Here is a 22,088-nt window from a genome sequence, read left to right on the forward strand (position 1 = left end):
GAGTCTCTTTCTAGCAAATCTGAGCTACGAGATTCCCTCTGGCATCGCCGGAGACCTCTTCCACGTGGACTGGCAGCGGGGGATCGTGACCACGCGCGGGGCCTTCGATCGGGAGACCCAAGGCAGCTACATCCTGCCCGTCTACGTGCGGGATGCCAACCGCCTGGCCACCGCCTCCTCCTCGGCCGCCGCTGTGCGGAAGCAGAGGTCCTCGGAGAACGCTGCCGCGGACAGCAACAACGGACAGCACTTCGACGTGGCCACAGTCATCATAACCATCGGGGACGTCAACGACAACGCCCCCGAGTTCCGTCCGGGCTCGTGCTACGGTCTCTCGGTGCCCGAGAACAGCGAGGCGGGCGTCATCCACACGGTGGTGGCCAGCGACATGGACGAGGGCCCCAATGCGGACATCATCTACAGCATCACAGGTGAGACTTCGGCTGGCCCTCTCCCCGAGACCCAACCCCTAAACCGTCCCTCCCCTCTGGCCCCTTTCAGGCGGCAATCTGGGCAACAAGTTCAGCATCGACGCCCGCTCGGGGGAGCTGAGCTGTCGCCCGCTCGACCGGGAGCAGCACTCCCGCTACACGCTCCAGGTGCAGGCCTCGGACCGCGGCCAGCCCACCAGCCGCCAGGGGCACTGCAACATCACCGTCCTCGTGGAGGACCAGAACGACAACGCGCCGCGCTTCGACCTGCCCAAGTACGTGGCCAGCGTGGCGGAAGACGCCCCCCTCGGGGCGAGCGTGGTGCGGATCAAGGCCACCGACGCGGACCTGGGCGTCAATGCACGACTCGTCTACTCTCTGGCCAATGAGACGCAATGGCAGTTTGCCATCGACAGCAAGAGCGGCTTCATCACGACCGTCGGGTGAGTCTTGAGCCAGGATTTTGTGGAGATCTCTAGGAGATCCCTCTGTATGTTTAGGAGAAAGGTTTTCCCTACTTAAATACGCCTAAGGGCAGGGGTTCTGCGACGGTTAGGGTGCCACAAAGCAGTGGAGGAGTGGTGGCTTCTCTGAGTAGGAGTTGGTCTAGAAGAAGTCAATGTATCGTTTCGGATCTTATCTGAAACCTTGATCTCCTGCAAGGACGCGCACAGAACATTGCCATAATTTCCTCAACGGAACGCGAAAAATGGGGCTAAGGCTAATCCCTGGGCCAGTGTCCAACGCCGCATCCTACGCGTCTGCGACTCGACGACAATGTTGCGGGGATCCGTCTCCTGTCATCCCCCCCGCCCCGCCCCCCACCCACCGTACAGACAGCGAGCGACGCGCACGCATTCCTATAAATAGCCTCTGGATGGAGCTCTCGAGAACTGGACTTGGATGCGGATTCAGAGTCCCTTCGCCGTTCTCCTCGACTTCTACTTGGAGGCAGGCCCCCTCTGGTGCAGATTTATGCTTATTGACAATCAATGATGACAACAATTGCTTGTTCCGTCTGGACATGGCTCTTTTTGGTGCAGTTCCGGCCAGGGGAAAGAGTTCTGACGGGTGGGGGCATGGTCTGGGCAGCGGGGGCACTTGAAATGACAGTAGCGTCAGTGTTGCCATTTATACAAACGCGATCCGCTGTCATGTACCAATTTTTATCTTTCGCTGATTGTCGGCAAACAATAAAAACGAAAACCCCGCCACCAAAATGCACAAAAAACCTAAAACAGCGAGACGGAGAGGGAGGGGGAGGGAAAGAGGGACACTGGACTTAAGAACAGACCACAGCAGCAACAAAAAACACAACAACAGCAGCAGCAGCAGCAGAGGATGGGGCAGTGGCAGTGGCATGAACAGAGAGCCTGCCTGCCTGCTGCCTGTTGCCTGCCTGCCTGCCACATGGAGAGGTAATGGCACACAGAGCAGAATTGTAGAGCAGACAATCAGACAGACAGACAATTCGTGACGTTGTTGTTAGTCTTGGACTTGGATTTGCTATTGGACTTGGACTTTCGCGGTCGCGGACAAAGAGCAAAAAAAAATACCCAAAGGAATGCTAGATGCGTGGCAGAGACTGTGAATACCCTAACAGGGGGGCTGGAAGCTCGTTTTTTGGGAGGACTATATAAAAAGACTTGTTTTTCAGACCATAGCTGACATCCTTCAATGTTTATCCGAAAGTTTTGGGCTGTAGAAAGGCCATAAGAAGAGCTCCTTGGCTGGCAGCCATTGATACCATTTTTGCCGAGGCACAGGAGCCTCTAAGCCTTTCGCTTAATGCCAGGCTCATTAAGAAGGTCTTTAAGAAGGGCTTCAAGTTCCAATCCACTCCACAAAACCCATATACCCTCTCTGAGGCGTAAGGGTATGCCCAGTAAAAGACAAAAATGCGCCTGCCGACTGCCGCCTGCCGCTTGTCCGGTCCGGCGGTTGTTCCTCGTAGTTTCTTTCTTTCTTTCGTTTTTGTTGTTGTTGTTGTTGTTGTTGTTGGCGGCCGCCTAGCCAGAGAGCTCTGTGACTGACGGACTGGCGATGGACAAGGCAGCAAGCAGGCAGGCAAGAGCCTAGGCCCAGTCGCCGGCCCAGTCGCAGGCCCATTCCTTGCTTGTTCGTAGCTCCCCGCCGTCTGTCCGCCGTCTGTCCGCCGTCTGTCCGCCGTCTGAGGAGGCAGACGACAACAACAGCGACTGATGACTGACCCTTGAAAGCATTTCTGCTGTTGTTTCAAAGCCACAAAAGCCAGTCGGAACGGGAAAGGGAAGGGCAACGGGGGACATGGACAAGGCACTTCTCTGGATCTCGGAGCTGTAGCCTTTCCCTCACTTTGACTGATTCAATTCATAAAATGGAGCCCAGAGCCCAGACCCTGGACTTGGCCACGGGATGAGCTTGTAATTTGCTAAATTCGTTTTATTGGCCAACATGCAACAGAGCCACAGAGCAGCAGGGCAGTAGGGGGGGAGTTGTGGCTAAGGAATCCAAGGAGAGTAGAGGATTGTAATCATTTTGGTTTATTATTTGTGGCAGCAAACATGTTGTGCCCCATGCCTCAACAGGGGGAGAGCGGGGTGGGGGCCTGCCGCATGATAGCGATAGGCAGAATGGGGGCTGTGGCTGTGGCTGCCACGGATTACTCCACCGAATGCTAATGCGAATTGAGTGTGCACCGTCTTCCACTATGCCTCCACCACCACTGCCCCAACAAATGACTTAATTACCAGTCAGTGTCCCCTCCCCTCCCCTCCCCTCTGCTGGATTCCTGGTGGATCAATTGCACATCCATTCGTGTGGTTAATTATGGCTAGGATTACGATTATATATAATATAAGAAAAAAGATCTAATTAGTGTCGCAGAGGCATCTGCCATCCCTCCCGTCCCCTCGATGCCCCCACTAATTGAATCATTCCCCATTACTCTTTCCACCGCAGAAAACTCGATCGCGAGCTTCAGTCGAGCTACAGCTTCATGGTTCTGGCCACCGATGGGGGACGCTACGAGGTCCGGTCCGCCCGAGTGGCCGTGCAGCTCAATGTCCTGGATGTGAACGACAACAGGCCCGTGTTCGAGAGGTATCCCTACATCGGCCAGGTGCCGGCCCTCATCCAGCCCGGGCAGACGCTGCTCAAGGTCCAGGCGCACGACGCGGATCAGGGGCTCAACGGGGAGCTGCTCTACTCCCTGAAGGGAGACGCCGGCAAGTTCCGCATCAACCCCAACACGGGGGCGTTGAGTGCCACCCAGAGTCTGGCCAGCGAGTCGGGACGACTCCTCCAGCTGGAGGTCGTCGCCAGGGACAAGGGAAACCCCCCACAGAGCAGCGTCGGACTCATCGAGCTGCTGGTGGGCGAGGCGCCGCAGGGAGCCCCCGTGCTCCGCTTCCAGAACGAGACCTACAGAGTGAAGCTCCGCGAGAACTCGCCCGCGGGCCTGAGACTCCTCCAGGTGGTGGCCGTCCGCAGCGACGGACGCCGCCAGAAGGTGCAGTTCTCCTTTGGGGCAGGCAACGATGAGGGCATCTTCTCGCTGGACCCATCCTCTGGGGAGATCCGTGTGGCCAATCCCTCGCTCCTCGACTACGACCGGTTTGCCACGCCCACACTGGCGGCCCTGAGTCGCGGTCGGGCCATGCACTACGAGGAGGTGACAGAGGATCCCTCCGTGGCCGAAGAGGATCGGAACGGCACTCGCAGTCAGCGCGCCTTGTCCTCCACGTCCTTTGCCCTCGCCAGCACGCAGCCGAATGAGCTGCGCCTCGTGCTGGTGGCCCGCAGCTCGGACGGCCCCATCCTCTCCAGCTACGCGGAGCTCGTCGTCGAGCTGCAGGACGAGAACGACAACAGTCCGCAGTTCTCGCAGCGGCAGTTCGTGGCCACCGTCTCCGAGGGCAACAGCAAGGGCACCTTCGTCGCCCAGGTCCAGGCCTTCGACTCGGACACCGGCGCCAATGCCCGTCTGCGGTACCACATCGTCGACGGAAACCACGACAACGCCTTCGTCATCGAACCCGCCTTCAGCGGCATCGTCAAGACGAACATCGTCCTCGATCGGGAGATCCGCGACGTCTACAACCTGAAGATCATCGCCACGGACGAGGGAGTGCCCCAAATGACGGGCACGTCCACCATTCGGGTGCAGATCGTCGATGTCAACGACAACCAGCCAACGTTCCCGCCCAACAATCTCGTGAGCGTCAGCGAAGGTAAGTGCAACACCCCAGAAATGTATAGCTTTAAAAACTGAAAAAATACTGCAAAATGGAGACTTAAAATACCCTTGAAGACTTATCTACAAAGTTATAGAAATTATATTTACCGAGAGTCCCGAATATCTGGCTAACTTGATGAAAATTGTACGAAAAGACAGAAATATTTAGAGAAACAGACAGATCTCACCGTCTTATACGAATTACGCAAACATAAACAATGAGCCGCCATTCAACTATTTCTACGATAAAATACCAAACAAAATACCCAACAAAATAAAAGAAAATATTATTCGAAATAGTTGATTCTAATATTTTACAACGAAATACCAAAAATATAAAACTACAGAATCAATTACCTGTCGTCGAGAGTCGCTGCTACGCTGCAGGAATGTAGATTTCCAATAAGAGCACACATTTTAGGCATATTAATTTGAGGTGAGGCACTGGAGGGCGGAAGTTCGTGTGGAAACGCCAAACAAGAGAGCGTCAGATCTGCACTTTTGGGAGTGCCTCACCCTTTCAGGAACTTCACTTGGAACGAGAGCACTCATTCCTTTTTGGATTCTCTTCTTCACTGCATCCCACTGCTACGTGGGAGTGGGAAAGGGATACAACTTGACGAATAGTCAAGCACGCACACACACACATTGCTGGAACTCACGTGATCCAACGAAAAAAAAGCGAGACAACGGAAAAAAACACATTTTAGATTTTTACACATGAAAAAAAGGATTAATGCAAAATAATGTGTTACAAAAAAAACACATACACATAAATCACACATTGATGCACTTTTCCTTCGACTAGCTGCATTTTTGGCGCCATTTTGCCTTTTTCATCGCCCCCACCCTTTTTTTGCACTGAAATACTATTTTTGCACACCAAAATTCATTAAACACCTTAGCGACATTTTACCCGTTGGATTTTTCACCATTTTCCGCATTTTCACGGATTGAAAATCGGAGCTGACTTATAAACGCGCGCTTTGACCGGGTGAAAAATTATGAGTGAGAGCGGCGCAAATGCGTTCATTCTATGCTCTCCTGCTCCTCTTTCTATTTGCTCTCTCTCCCACGCACTATTCCAGTACTTTTGCGAAAACGAAAAACGAAACGAAAAAACGGACAACGAAACGAAACATTTTGGATTTTCCACATGAAAAAAAAACGAATTAATGCAAAAAAAATATGTTTTAGTCCACATATATACATATTGCATAATTAAAATATATACACATATGTATGTACATATATGAAAAATTGCTGCACTTTTGCCGCCATTTTTCCTTCTTCTGCGCCCCCGCCCTTTGACAAACCCTTTTCTTGCAGTAAAACACATTTATTTTGCACATATATATCTTAACTTCATTTCACACACCTCCGCGACATTTTACCCGATGGATTTTCACCATTTTCCGAATTTTCTCGAATTTAAGCGCGGAGCTGACTTACGAACGCGCTTTGGACGGCGGTAAAACGAAAGTGAGAGCGCTGCAAATGCGTTCATTCTTTGATCTCCTGCCCCTCTTCCTAATTGCTCTCTCTCGCACTCAGCTACTTTTGCGAAAACGAATCGAAAAAGCAACACATTTTAAATTGTTGCACATGAAAAAAAATGAATTTATGCAAAAATAATATGTTTTTCTACATTATATGAAACATTGCAGATATATAACACTTATTGCCGCACTTTTCCTTCGACGAGCTGCCGTTTTATTGCCATTTTGCCTTTCTCCGCCCCCGCCATTAAGCAAACACATTTTCTTGCACTAAAACACAATGTATACATATGTAATCACTGAATCACCACACTTTAATTCACTTCACACACCTGTGCGACATTTTACCCGTTGGATTTTTCACCATTTTCCGAGTTTTTCACGGACTTGAAAATCGGAGCTTATATACGCACGCACGCCTTGACCGGGTGAAAAAATTTAAGGGAGAGCGGCGCAAATGCCGTGTATTCTTTGATCCTCATTCTGCTACCAAGGGCGTAACCAATATTTCGCGAAGGGGGACGTGATTGTTACGCGTTTGATAATGATGTTACATTTTTTTTAGAAAAATCAAATCAATTAAGCAAAAACATTTATTTTAAATGTGCAGTGAAAATTAGCCATCACTTCTCCCACTCGTACTTCTCTCTCTCTCCAAGCAATCGCTCACAGCAGTGCGAAGTGTAACATAACATAGCGGACCACCTTGTATAATCTCATCTTGAGCAAAAGTCACTCAAAAGAGTGTGGGAGTGGAAATGAGATGGATAGACTGGTGAGAGAGTGAGTTACAGTGGCCGGTGTAGGTGCAGCGCATGTTGAAATTACTTAATGTAATTAAATATATTGATCTCTCTTTGTGAAATTACTTAATTTAAATAAATTAATTGATCTCGCTTTGCAGTAGCAGAGAATGAAGAAGAGAAGTGGATTTAAGCATAAGCAAAAGTGCTCGAGAGAGCGTGGGAGGGAGAGCAAATAGGAAGACGAGCAGGAGAGCATAGAATGAACGCATTTGCGCCGCTCTCACTCATATTTTTTCACCCGGTCAAAGCGCGCGTTCGTAAGTTAGCTCCGATTTTCATTCCGTGAAAATGAGGAAAATGGTGAAAAATCCATTGGGTAAAATGTCGAGCAGGTGTGTAATGAAGTTTAGTGTACTGATGCATTGAAAAGAACCAAAAGGGGTTATTTTATTGCTCAAGGGCGGCGGCGCAGACAGCGGCAAAATGGCAACAAAAACGCAGCTCGAAGAAGGAAAAGTGCGGCAATGTGTGATAGATATGTAAGTAAAATGTTTGATATATATGTATGTAAATAAACATCTAATTTTTGCATAATTTCTTTTCGTCCATGTGTAAACTTCTAAAATGTTTAATTTTTTGCGTTGCTTGTCTTTTTCCCATTCGATCACGTGAGTTCCAGCAATGTGTGTATGTGTGCGTGCTTGACTATTCGTCAAGCTTTGTCCCTCTCCTACTCCCACGTAGCAGTGGGATGCAGTGAAGAAGAGAACCAAAAAGGAATGAGTGCTCCTGATATGGTGAGGCATGAGTGAGAGAGAAGAAAGGAAGGAATTCTCTTTTTCTATCCTATTCATACCTTTTTCTTTCTATTTATTATTAGAGCATATGCATTTGGGTTTTTATACGTGATATGTGCTTGGACATATACATTTCTGCAGAGTTGGTCGCCCTCAAATTCTCGCCCAAGTCGGGCATTATGTCAATGTTCTCCAGTAAAAGAGGGTTGAATAAGTTCCAAGGGTATTGAAAGAAAGTTCTCCATAAATATATACTCTTAATCCTCTTTTGCATTCCTCTCTTAACCATTTCCTATTCCTATATCTCTTCTCTTCCCTCCATTAGCAACCGAACTCGGAGCCGTGATAGCTTCCATATCGGCCAACGATGTGGACACTTATCCAACTCTGACGTACCGCCTGGTCAGTGAATCGTCTGTGGATGACGAGAGCCTCACCCTGTTCGCCTTGGACCGCTACAGCGGGAAGCTGGTGCTGAAGCGGCGCCTGGACTACGAACTGCAGCAGGAGTACCAGCTGGAGGTGATTGCCTCCGATGCGGCCCACGAGGCAAGGACTACTCTGACTGTGCGCGTGAACGATGAGAACGACAATGCCCCGGTATTCCTGGCCCAGCAGCCGCCCGCCTACTTTGCCATCCTTCCCGCTGTGGCCGAGGTGGCCGACAGTCTCTCGATGGACTTGGAGCTCCTCTCAGTGAATGCCACGGATGCAGATGCCGAGGGCAGCAACTCAAAGATCCGGTACTCCATAGACCCTCCAGTCGAAGGCTTCTCCGTGGGTGCTTCCAGTGGTGTGGTTTCAGTCAACATGAGTCGTCTACAGATCCCCGAATCCGCAAGTGGGGACTACTTTGTTAGGATTCTGGCCAGAGATGGGGGAAAGCACTCGCTCTTCGGGGCCACGCTTCTCAGAGTGCAGGCCAGCGACAGCGGATCCGCCCGGTCACAGTTCCAGCAGACGCAGTATCGCGCCCAGATCAGCGAGGCGGCTCCTTTGGGATCGGTGGTGCTGCAGCTCTCGCAGGATGTGCAGGATCAACCGTTCGTCATTGCAGCCGGCAACGAGGAGGCCGCCTTTGAGCTGCTCCAATCTAAGGCCATTGTCCTGGTGAAGCCCCTCGATCGGGAGAGGAACGATCTGTACAAGCTGCGTCTTCTGATCAACAGAGGGGGATCTGGATCGCCATCCTCCCCCTCCAATTCGAGTGCAGGCATCACTGTAGTCATCACCGTCCTGGATGCCAATGACAACTTCCCGATCTTCGATCGCAGCGCCAAGTACGAGGCGGAGATCAGCGAGCTGGCTCCCTTGAGGTACTCCATTGCCCAGCTGGTCGCCTTGGATGCGGACCAGGAGAACTCTCCGAACTCGGAGGTGGTCTACGACATCACCTCTGGCAACGATGAGCACATGTTCACCATCGACCTCGTCTCGGGCGTGCTGTTCGTCAACAATCGCCTGGACTACGACAGTGGGGCCACCAGCTACGAGCTGATCATACGCGCCTGCGACAGCCACCATCCGCGCCCGCTCTGCAGCCTGCAGCCCTTCCACCTGGAGCTGCACGACGAGAACGACAATGAGCCAAAGTTCCCGCTCTCCGAGTACGTGCACTTCATCGCGGAGAACGAGCCGGTGGGCAGCAGCGTGTTTCAGGCGCATGCCAGCGACCTGGACAGAGGTCCCTTCGGGGCCCTCAACTACAGCCTTGCCCCCGCATCCGGGGACGACAGCTCCTGGAAGCTCTTCCGCGTGGACTCACACTCGGGGATGATGTCTTCGGCGGCTGTCTTCGATTTCGAGCAGCGGCAGCGCTACGACATGGAGCTGCGGGCCAGCGACATGGGTGGCAAGGGGGCACGCGTGGCCGTGCGCGTGGAGGTGGACTCGCGGGATGAGTTTGCTCCCCAGTTCTCTGAGAGAACCTACCGCTTCGTGCTGCCGGCAGCTGCCGCTCTTCCGCAAGGCTTCGTCGTGGGGCAGGTCACAGCCACGGACGCAGACAGTGGGCCCGATGGACGCGTGGTCTACCAATTGAGTGCCCCCCACACCCACTTCAAGGTCAATCGCAGCAGCGGAGCGGTGCTGATCAAACGGAAACTGAAGCTCGACGACGACAGCCTGGGGTCGCACGATGGGCGGGACATCAGCCTCGTGATCTCCGCATCCTCGGGCCGGCAGAACTCCCTCACAGCGATGGCCGTCGTGGAGATCGCCCTGGATCCTCTGGCACATCCCGGAACGAATCTGGCCAGCGCTGGCATCAACGGCGGCGGTGGAACCATGGGCGACTGGGCCATCGGTCTGCTGATCGCCTTCCTGCTGGTCCTCTGTGCCGCCGCTGGCATCTTCCTCTTCATCCACATGCGGAGCCGCAAGCCGCGGAATGTGGTCAAGCCACATCTCAGCACGGAGACGGTGGGCGTGGGCAATTCCAATAGCTACGTGGATCCCAGTGCCTTCGACACGATCCCTATTCGGGGTGGCATCTCGGGTGGAGCGGCAGGAGGCGCCTCCGGACAGTTTGCGCCGCCGAAGTACGACGAGATCCCGCCCTTTGGCCCCCATGCGGGTAGCTCTGGGGCAGCCACCACTTCAGAGCTGTCCGGCTCCGAGCAGTCCGGCTCCAGTGGCCGGGGATCGGCCGAGGATGATGGCGAGGACGAGGAGATCCGCATGATCAACGAGGGACCGCTGCACCATCGCGGCGGAGGCGGTGCAGGGGGCAGCGACGATGGCCGCATCTCGGACATCTCCGTGCAGAACACACAGGAGTATCTGGCGCGTCTGGGCATCGTGGATCACGATCCCAGTGGCAGTGGGGGAGGGGGAGGCGCCTCCAGCATGGCCGGCAGCAGCCACCCCATCCCGATGCCCATGACGATGCCAATGGTGGACTCGCTGCACATGTTCCACGACGAGGATGCCGCCACCGCCCGCTCGGACATCACGAATCTCATCTACGCGAAGCTCAACGACGTCGCCGGCGGCAATGGCGGTGGCTCCGAACGAGGCAGCAGTGCGGACGATGCCGCAACGACAGCGGGCAGCATTGGGACCATCGGAACGGCCATCACGGGCCACGGCCATGGGGCGGCGATGATGGGCAGCTACGGAGAGGTGCCCGTGCCCGTGCCCGTCGTGGTGGGGGGCAGCAATGTGGGCGGGTCCCTCAGCTCCATTGTCCACAGCGAGGAGGAGCTGACGGGGAGCTACAACTGGGACTATCTCCTCGACTGGGGGCCGCAGTACCAGCCGCTGGCACACGTCTTCTCGGAGATAGCGCGCCTCAAGGACGACACCATGTCGGAGCACAGCGGCCACAGCGGCAGTGGCGCCTCCTCGTCGGCCAAGAGCAAGCACTCCTCCTCCCACTCGTCCGCGGGGGCGGGCAGCGTGGTGCTGAAACCTCCGCCACCGCCCACCCACATTCCCCCGCCGCTGCTCACTAACGTCGCGCCGCGGGCCATCAACCTGCCGATGCGCCTGCCCCCGCACCTGAGCATGGCCGGGGGCCTTCCCCGCTCGCCCATCGGCCATGAGGCCAGTGGCAGCTTCAGCACCTCCTCCGCCATGTCGCCCTCGTTCTCGCCCTCGCTCTCACCGCTGGCCACCCGCTCGCCCTCCATCTCCCCGCTGGGCGGCGGTCCGCCCACCCACCTGCCACATGTGTCGCTGCCGCGCCACGGCCATGCCCCCCCGCCACAGCCCACGCAGCGGGGTAATGTGGGTACAAGGATGTGATAGGACAGGAGAGGATTCCTGAGGAGCGCTGTACATGCATCATAGTATTACTTGCACCCCATACATACATACACCCTTGCCACACACACTCACACACACGAATATGCAAACATACACACATACACGCACACACACACATTAATGTTGTATATATACTATATGATAGATAGGTTTGGCCCCTATGGCACATAGATGTAATTACACTCGGAAAACAGTTATGCTGATTTTCAAGAAAGTCTTCCGAAGAGTGGGATTTTTTGGTATTTTTTTTAGATTTAAAAAGAAACTATTTTGCAAAAATACGAGCTACAACGAAAAAATACTGAGATAAAAAAAATACTGACATACTGAACGACTGAATTGTATAAGAAAAATACCAAAATGGAAGAGATAAGTCCAAATTAATTAGACCGTAGAAATACGTTCGGTATATTAGGTAAAACTTGGACAGAAAAAATACTGGAATTAAAAAAGCTTCTCAACATTTAAAAAAAAATACTCTCTGCCTTATTCGACAAGTTTTTTATTTATATTCTTCAAAATTATAAACATTTTGTTTGAAAATCTCACAAGGAATATTATAAGTTCTATTATTTATATTCCTCTGAAGAAAAGCATTCAGATTCTAGCCAGTAAAAACATATTATTTTGAGACTTAACTTTAAATTTGAGTCAACTTTTACACTTTTAATCTTAGGGGACTTTCTGAAGCCAAGGGTACTTTCTAATATTCAGTTGATATGTTTTTCCGAGTGTATAATCGTAATAGTTAACTTTAACGAGTAGTAAACGACAACCACAAAGCCAACAAAGACTCTCTGAGACTCATCTGCTTGCACACACGAGGACGACAGCGACAGGAGAGAGATGATGCAGGTAGAACAGCCATAAGTTGTAAGCATTTAGAGCCTAGACATTAAGCTCCAAGCGGAAGACGAACCCCAATAGAACCCTAAAACCTAAACTAGTTTTACAGCCGCACAATCTCCCATACAACATTCGCATTTTCCACTTCCCATTCGTAGGATATATATCGTATAACGAGGGTGATATAATGTTGAGGGGAAAATTGTATAAAGTTTTGTTTATTAATTGTTTGAGAGAGGGAGCCTTGTATAAACACAAGCAAATAAACGAGGAAACGAAGGTATAGCCTAAAGCTTGGTTAAGATAGTTATTATGTGTAGTACGTATGTGTATAGATCGTATATTATATAGTTCTTCACTTGTGCGTGATGCTAATTGTGTAATCTTAATGCTGTAAAAATGTTTTCAATAGTTAGGATCTGCCAAGAACTGTGCGATCAATAAGAAGCATAGTTTGTAATAGCGAAACGAAATCAAGAGAATAAATATTTAAACGAAAAATAAAAAATAGCCCCAGAATTTGTGATTAATTGCCATTGGAAAGACCCCACATGGATCCACGACTGGGGATCGTTTTTTGGGAAAGCAAAAGTGCCAGACACGCCCACATACATATGTACGGCACCCAAGGAGTCGAGTGGCGGGAGGCAGGCATCGAAGGGAAGCCCTTGGTCCCTCGTGTAGTAGGTGGCAAAGTTTTGGCTGAACTCTTGAACTGCCACAACACACATCGCACCCAGTGCCAATGCCAATGCCAATGCCAGAGCCAGAGCCAGAGCCTGACTCCTGCCACAATCCGATAGGCGGTGGCCTCCTCCTTGTTGTTCTAGACACTCGGCAGACTCTGCCCCATGTGCCCCAGCAGCATCCTCTGCAACAATCCCAATGGCAATGGGAATGGCATAAACCCCAACATCCAACAACCGACATCCACTTTGTCTTCATTTCAAAGACGTTGCATGAACTCATTTATTTGTTGCTGATTTCTGGCCTGCACCACACCTCCACCGCCTGTTGCCTGGCTGCCCTTGCCACGGCTCCTGCCCCTTTGCCTGTCGTCATTATCATTATGTGCCTCTGCCACAGCTTCAGCTTCAGCTTCGTCTGTGCCACAGAGTCGGACGCGGACTCGGACGCGGCCTCAGACTCGGAGTCCGCTGCGGCGGATCTCGAGAGTTGAGTTATTTCCATTTGCCAGTCGCGAGTCGCAAGTCGCGGGTTCGACTCTCGTATCAATTGCAACAGATCAACAAAGCGGAAAGGTAGAGGAAGAGGAACAGGCAGAGGCAGAGGAGAGGAGAGCTGCTGAAATTTGTTTTTCGCCTTTTTTGCCTACCCTATGTGGAAGAAGGGTATATGGGTTGGGATGCGAGGGAGGCACTTTTTCAGGGAGATAAATATCCATAACGAAGCCAAGTATCGTGATGTTGAGGCACGTGTTCCGATTGGCTGGAACCTTACAACTTTCCTAGGAAAAAAAAATAACCTAAAACTTGATCTATTCTTAAAGAATTGTTAAAGAGATAGTATGCTATCCAAATGAGGTAAGAATATCCCTAAAAAAAAGGTTTAATCAGTCTTAAGATGCCTTAAAGTTGCCATATATATTCTAGAATTTCTTTAAACTAACTTTTCAAGAGCCTATATAATAATTTTTCTTCTCATAAGAAGAATATGCTCATATTTTTAAAAGATATCGATACTGTAACCCTCGGTTTTAACTACGCTCTCTGATATATTCTTATTAAAGATAATGTATCAAGTTTTTCTAAAAGCAACCCTGATCTTGAGGATCAAAATTCCAAATTTTAAAGAAAGTAATATATTATATGGTTCACACTTTCCTGTAATTGGCTCTGAACACATATATGTATTTTCATATGAAAAAAGGGAAAATAAATCAAATCTTATAAATTAATGTTGTCAATCTATGATCCTAAAGTTTCAATATTTTTAAATCTATAAAATTTAAGTGTATGTTTTGGACTTTTCAGTACTTTTAAAATTTACGTTAAGATCATTTTGTTGAAATTTCTAGGGCATTCCTTTATTCGATCAGCCATTCTGGTGCCCTTTTAGTCTTTGCCTTTTTCGGTCACATCTCGGGAGGGACCGCCTCACAGATACAGACAGAGAGACAGACGGAGTACAGACTATACACTGCAGTGGACGCACTATCCTTGGACGAAGGAAGGAAGGAAGGATGGAAGGAGGGGGGGCATCTACGAGTAAACGCTCGTGGTTATTATTAGTAGCAGTCAATTCACATTACAGCGAATACAAATAACAACGAAGAAGCCACCTGGATGTGGATGTGGATGTGGCTATAGATGTGGCATGATTGTGGCCAAAGAACAGACTGTTGCACTGTTGCACCAACGAACGAGCCAGCGAGCGGACGATCATCATGATGATGATTATGATTATGGGTTGTTTGGCGCTGGGCTCCATCGATGATGTCCTAGGCATTCATTTGGGGGGCTACGCACATTTTTTGGGGTGTGTACACACGAGACAACAGGCCTCGAAGACGTCGAAGACGTCGAAAAACGTCGACGACGGAAAGTGAAAAGCCTTAATTTTGTGGAACGAGGGAAAGGACCGAAGGCTAGTCCATCGGCATCGGTTTGGGTTTATTTTTAAAGCCATTTAAGTGGCTCTGAGCCACAAGTAGGCGCACGTAGCGTCCCAGCAGATCCCAGAGAGCATTGTTCTACACATTTTTCACATCTCCTGTCAAATGTGGGAGTGGGAGGGGGCGAGCCCTGCCCCCCTGTCAGGGCCACTTCTCTGATTGCAAAATAAGTGATTTGGGGAATGCGTGTTAAGGCTCAATTCAGTTGTACATCTCCACAGAGCCATGGCCATGGCCTTATGTTTTTATAATTTGTCAATACATCAAGCGCACAATAAAGTGATTACTGCACAGAGATAGGGATGGCGATTGGGGATGTGGATCCAAATCCTTGGCGAAATTCAAAATGAAATTAAAGCTTCCCAGACCCAGATCCTCCCTGATGGAGGCGCGCTTCTGCGGCTTAATAACAATTCCATTAGCGGCTAATGTCTTCATTGCAAGTGTCAGATATGGGGGCGCATGTGGCAAGAGGTGAGGGGCATAGGGGCAGCCTGGCAGCAGGGCGGCGGGGTGGCGTGGCGGCAGCTTGATGCAGAATGAAATGACGCTAAACTGACTGGCGAAGGCACTGCCTCGATCTGCAAGGTCCGTCATCACCGGCAGACTGCGGCTGTGGAATTATGGCTCTGCCTCTTGCACTCCACTCCACTCCAGTCTGCCACTGCCACTGCCACTGCCACGTCTCTCTCGTGCCGCTGCTGCCACATCTTTCGCATGTCAGTTTAACACTTCTGAGATCCTTTGAAGTTCACTGCTCGACGACTGCGTTTTATTGTCCAAAGTTATTGCACTAATAAGCCTCGTTCTGCACGTTCTCAGCGAAAGATACATGCATTCCCGCATTCGCATTAGCATTTCGTGGGCCAAGTGGCCAACAAATGCGAAAATAATTGCTACCACGAAATATACCACGATTGCTGCAGCAGCGGCGGGGCAAGAGCTAATTGCCACCAGGCTGCTTGATTGGGGCAGCCACAGACGGAGAGGCCAAGAGGAACACAATCACAATAAACAGATTTTTATGAATGCAAAAAAAAGCACAGAAAAGCGAGACCTTGGGGGCACACCACAGTCCCCTGCCCGTGCCCCTTCGCCCTCCCCCTGCATTGACCATTTCCGTTTCCGTTAGAGAAGGATCCAATCCCGATCGCCTCTTTGAATGAAGAGATCTTCAGAGATCAAAGATCCACAGACGAGCCACAGATGAGTGGCTGCATCAAAGGTTCGCCTGCCGACTGCAGAAACCGACTGACTGCCGCCAAATGTAATTCGATACGTTTGTGGCGCCGCAGAAAGAGACAAGAAGAAGAAGAACGCGGCCAAAGATGAGGCACAGCACAGCACACAGTCTGTGTGTGCCCCATCTTGTGTTTCTTGCAACAGAGAGAGACAGGGAGAGGCACTGAAACTTTGGTGATGGAAGCGAAATGGAATGGAATCGAGGAATCCATTAGAGGACTGACAAGCGCAAACGCCGCATAATGGAACAAGGGGCTCAATCTCTGGCCTCGGCCATAATGGCAATAGAATCATCCATCCAACCATCCGAGCCTCTATCCATGCCCCATACGCCAGCAATGTTGCAACAAAGGTAACCATTAAAATATAATAATAGTTGTTCTTCTTTCTAGCAGAAGGAGCTGCAGCTTCTGGTGGCCCCCCAAACAATTTGGACATGACACACACAGACACTCTCTCTCTGGATCCCTGGATGCCTGAATCTTCTTCTCCTTCTTCGATGATAGAATCTCATAATGCGAAGCAGAGGGAGGCAGCAGCAGGAGGCAGAAGGAGGCAGCAACGTCAAACGCCAAAACAAGAACAATCTATCCAAATGTCCATCTATTGAGCAGATAAAGCCGCATCCATCCGCATCTCTCGCTCTCTCTCTCCTGGGGATTTCTGTGTGAGGCTTACACTTTGCGCCCGTCGCCGAAGACTACAAACGGCGGCTGATGAAGATTAGAGTCCGCATCTGCAGCCGCAGCCGCAGCCGCTGCCTCCTGCCCCCGCCACTGCTGCTGTCGATGCCACTGAGACGACATTGATGTGCCACCAACAGCAGCAGCAGCAGCAGCAGCAGCAGCGGCAGCAGCAACATTGCAACAAGCAATGGCCATCCATTGTTTTGTCGGGATACCGATTCCGATACGGATTCGGCTTCGATTTTTGCGGTTCTGGTGGTGGTGTCCTTTTAGCTTCAAGAGAGATTTGCATTTTATCGCGGATTGCCAGCCATCGGATGTCGTCTCCATCCGTCTGACAGACAGCCTCCGCACTGCCTCTCCTGCTCCGCGCTGCCATGATCCATGATGATTCCTCAATGCGCCTCATTTTGGGGCATCATCGAATGTCAGTTAATTGAAATATTCGTGCCGTTGCATCGTCAGTGTCAGGCGACGGATCTCATTGTGGCGACTCGATTGTGGGATTGTGGGACTGTGGGACTGCGGATGCTGGATGCTGGACTGTGGAGGCTAATCATTAAGATTCGTTTAAGCGACTCGAATGTGTTAATGCGCTGAAAATCAAATGATCGGTCAGCCAGCCCTGAACGGCCAGCGAATGTGGTGGCAAGTAGCCACAAGCCACAAGGAGCCCCGCTGTGCTGCCACAAACTTAAGCAGAAATCAATTTATAAATCAGCCCAGTGGCGGCTCTAAAGGTCAGCGATACACGGGCTCCGAGAAGGGGATTGGCCGCAGCTCCAGCCGCAGCTTCTTGTCCCGCGATGAGCAATTTATTGTGTCAAACTCAATTATACTCGTGTGATATTTTTGTTGCCCCACCAAAAAGCGAGGCACAAGCACACACACACAGAGGCCACAGACACACAGACACGGTGGAGAGAAGGAGCAACCCAAATTCCCGAAATGCTGGCTGCAACTTTGCCCCGAAAGAAGCGGCAGCAAAACAGCCGCATAAATGCAGCACAGAAATACAGAAGAAACAGCAGAAACGACAGAAACAGAGGCCCAAATGAACGAAGGAAAAGTTCAAGATAAATGAACGGAATTGGTTTGGCGAAAGGCGCAATTCAACTGCCAAAAAAAAACCCAACACACATATATACAGGTACAGATATATATAGTATATATACATCGGGAGGCAGCAGCGGGAGAAATAACAAAAGCCACAAAGGAATCGAGGCATCGAGCAACGGAGGGACATGTGGGAACGACCTGAAGAATGCCCTGCACTGCAAAAGGACAGCCAGAGAGAGAGAGCTGCAAAAGACGGACACACACGGACTTAGAGTGAGAGAGCTCTGGCACATTCAGTTCTATGGCATGGAGTGACCTTCTTTTACCATCGCTTGGCATTAATTAGCTGCTTATATTGTTCTTCCTAGCATCGTTTTGGGTCCAGCAGAGCATTGCGAATCCTATTTGATCCATCAGAAATCCATTCGAAATGGCTCCACTGAACTGGATGCACATCTGAACATCGGTATAGGCAGTACATTCTTCATTCACGCTCTTAAAATATAAGTTACAGGCCTTTAAGATTCGGGAAATATATCAAAAAATCTCTGAAATAATTGCTTTACTAAAATATAATAGAGATTCCCTAAAAACAAAGCGAATATCTCCAAATCAATGATTGATCTGCTGTTTTTTCAAGTACATCTCTATTTGTAAGATATTCCAATGCAACAGATATCGCTGCACTTAAGATATAACATCTGAACCTCCTTAAAATCAGAGCTCGTTATCTTGTATATAAGATTCTGCTTCATTTCTATGTAATTTTTTGTAATATTATGGCTAGAGGATATAAATAATGGATTGTAGTCGAATACAGGATGGTATCGACTACGTTTTACAAATTTAACAAACATATGACTTCATTCAAAAAATGTTTTCAGGAGCAGTTCTTATTTAATTATGGCAATATTTCGAAATCGTTAATGTTTCTTAAGATTATTCTAATGAAATTTATAATTTGTTCGAATATTCTTACTATGTCTCTCTCTCTCTCGATAGAGTAGCTCCCTTTTTTGGCTGAGAGCTCTCTCTTCCTCCTACCCGAATCCCCCGCCAGGCAGCAAACAGAAGTCGACCGCAAAGGGAAAAAACTGTAGAAATTGCAGCACAAGCAAACACACACCCGTGAAGAGAGAAAAGCGGTACTTGTCCCAATCCTCACTATCCCAATCCCAGTGACTGCCCCTCCTGGTCCCCCCCTGCCCACTGGCTGCCCCAATGAGTGGAAGCTCACGAGGCAACAACAGGCAACACTCACAGTTGTTGAGGCTGTATTTTTTTGTGGCTGTGGCTGTGCCAAGAATTTCACGTTGACACTTTTAAGTGGACATCAAGCAGTTTGCGCATATTTCCCCCCCGCCGTACTGCCATTCCGCTTTTTGGTGGTGGGAAGGGGAAGGGGAGCAGAGCAGCTGCATGCAGCAGTGGCAGCAACATTCGGGCTTTGGGCTTTGGGCTCTGTGGGTTTTTTCGGAAATTCACAGTTGAAACTGCAGTCCCAGAGAGACAGAGAGCGCGAGAGAGAGAGAGAGAGAGAGAGCCAGAGAGGGACAGAGTGCGAGTTATGCGATCCTTGGACTCTTAACGATTCGCTTTTGTTGTTGCTGTTGCAGAAGGAGGAAGAGTCTCTACTTCTCTCTTTCGTTCTTTGTGGTTCTGGTTTTGTTTCTTGCGTTGTTTTTTGGCAGTTCTCCCTTTTGGCCATCAGAGCGACGACGAGGTCAGAAATTCAGTTAATTTAGCGAGAAATGTACAAAAGTTGTCAGCGATCGGTGGATCGCATTCAAGGGGCCAGAGGTCGCTAACCAGGACAGCAGCAGCAGAATCAGCAGCAGGAGAGTGGGGCAGGAAGAGCAGGAGATTGTTCTCTTTCAATAGAAAGCAAATATGCGAAACAGTTGCATCAAAAGGCACAATTAGGCTTAAGGAGTGGACTCCAGAGGATGGCGAGGATTCGAAAGATATTTGGGGATTCGGTTTAGCCATCAAAGTGGTCAAGCCGCCCCGTGGATCGTAAATCTTCCACAGAATAAGCCGAGAAAATCCATTCCACATCTGAAAGAATTTTTATTGCTTATTATTGCATTGCGAATTTTCGTATTTCGTATTTCGCAGAACAGCAATGCTGCGAAAAAGTGCGGGAAAAAGTATCGAATTTCATTTCCTGTGTCCCCGCCGTTCCACTTGTCATTATGATTTTACGAACAATAGCCACCAGGTCATCCTCCATCTGCTGCATCCTCCATGCTCCATGCTCCATGCTTTCATGCTGCTGCAGATGATCCTCCTGCCCTGCTGAAATCAGATCCTTTCGAAGGAGAGGAGTCCCGCACAATCAACGCACACAAATCGTAACGATTTCTCATTTTAATCAATTAAAAAGTCAACGATCCTCGAGATTTCGAAGCAGATTTCGAATGTTAACTGTAAAACGCTGACACTTGCCGAAAATATGTCGGAGTCGCTGAAACTGACCTGGGAGTCGCATCTGAGCGTCTGAGAGCGGAGACCCTTGCAGTTTTGTTTGATTAATGAGGTGAAATGTTGTGAAATATTGTCGAATGCTTTGGCTGGAGCCAAGAGGCGGGGGGCTTTGCTGCTTTTGCTGCTTTTGGCTGTGAAATCAAATGGAAATCAATACCTACATGAAACTTAACGCCTCGCCAGCTCGTTCTTTATAAATGAGCGAGGGGAGACGCCCCCAATCCACAATTGGGGGGGCTGCCACCATAAAAGGCCCGACTCTGGCTCTGGCTCTGGCTCTGACTCCGACTTCACAGACTTTTGGAGTTGTCAAAAATGCCTTAAGAATTGCAACACACGAATCCCCGAAAAAGTACAGACTCCGCGAGACAGAACAAACAGAAATTTCAGCAAGTGTGAACATGTAAGTGTCAGTGGAGTCGACTCCAAGAGGCACACAGAGATCGTGCAGGTGTTCCCAGTGTACCGCAGTACTTTGCAGTGCGGCATGCCACTGTCTTTGGTCTTTGGTCGTTGGTCTTTGGCTTTGGCTTGAAAAAGCGTGAAAAACGCAACTCAAGTGAAACTAAATCAATAAGCACGCGGCGTATACTTAATCAAGACATAAAATCATCGCCAGAGATCGATGGATCGATGGATCGTTGGTTCGTCGATCGTTGAATGCCCCCAGAGCTAATCTCCCAATGTGGCACGCTCAATCGCAAATCGAATGATCACCATGATTAGACTCCGACTCCGACTCGGACTCCGAGATGGAGATGGAGACGGAGATGCCAATATAGATGCAGATCGCAGCCATGGGAAATTATTTAAGCCGCCGCATTTAATCTGCTTTAGGCCGTTTAGACGTTCGATCGATCTTTGGCTCTTTCGACTGGCGAAAGCCACTGTCCGATCCGATCCGATCCGATCCGTGCAACGCCCAGTGGCCAAAGGTGGGTCCGAGCCAATGGGAGTTTAAAAGCGACAATCGCTGAGATTGAGCGGCTTATGATGGGGCCCTCCAGGCCCAGTCCTCTACACTTGGCACCTTTACGCAATCATTAGCTCGAGGAATGGTATAGGAATAACAATATCGCCAAGCCTTAGTTCTTTATTCATAAAATTCCTCTTCTGTTCCAGATATACTTACACCTGTAATCGATACTTATCACTATATCGATAATAATAAGTAATGATAAAAATAAATAATATTATTCCATTTTCAATATATGCCGTGAATATTTTAACCTTTTTTCTTCCCTATTGAAATCGATACCTTTTCGATAAAAACTCGATGAATTTTTATATCGATTTTTTAAAATAAATATTTCATCTCCTACAAAAAATTGAAGGTGTCTATATTTTCTGCACATTTATTATACATTATCTTTATCAAATCGATATTCTCTCATCGCTACGGATAAATTCCTACTCCAAACTGTGTAATGCTCCCCCACAGCAGTGCCGCAAACGAGAGGAGTCGGCCAACTGTCGACCCAGTTAGTAAATATGGGACAGACCGTAGACCGTAGACCGAAGACAGGAGGAGATCAGCATTCGCGTCTGGGCTTCGGCTTCAGCCTCAGCCCGGGGTTCACGGCGCAGCATTGTGACCGCATTAAATTCTAATAATTCGCTATTATGACATGATAGTCACGTATTAGGCAAAACAGCAACCAAACAACATCGAAGCC

At 49.6% G+C, this 22,088-nt stretch overlaps 1 protein-coding gene across 2 annotated transcripts in view; it reads left to right on the plus strand.

Annotated features, from left to right (window-relative positions):
• LOC108163037 (protein dachsous) overlaps positions 1–12,815 on the plus strand; it is a 76,051-nt gene extending 63,236 nt beyond the window's left edge. For both annotated transcript variants that reach the window (XM_017298088.2, XM_017298089.2), the window contains exons 8-11: positions 15–431; positions 502–874; positions 3,372–4,642; positions 8,015–12,815. In XM_017298088.2, the coding sequence (XP_017153577.1) occupies positions 15–431; positions 502–874; positions 3,372–4,642; positions 8,015–11,436 (5,483 nt within the window). In that variant the 3' untranslated portion in view covers positions 11,437–12,815. The remainder of the gene's footprint in view (positions 1–14; positions 432–501; positions 875–3,371; positions 4,643–8,014) is intronic.
• The last annotated feature ends 9,273 nt before the right edge of the window (positions 12,816–22,088 follow it).

This window comes from Drosophila miranda, chromosome 4 (assembly GCF_003369915.1).
Source record: "Drosophila miranda strain MSH22 chromosome 4, D.miranda_PacBio2.1, whole genome shotgun sequence".
NCBI lineage: Eukaryota > Metazoa > Arthropoda > Insecta > Diptera > Drosophilidae > Drosophila > Drosophila miranda.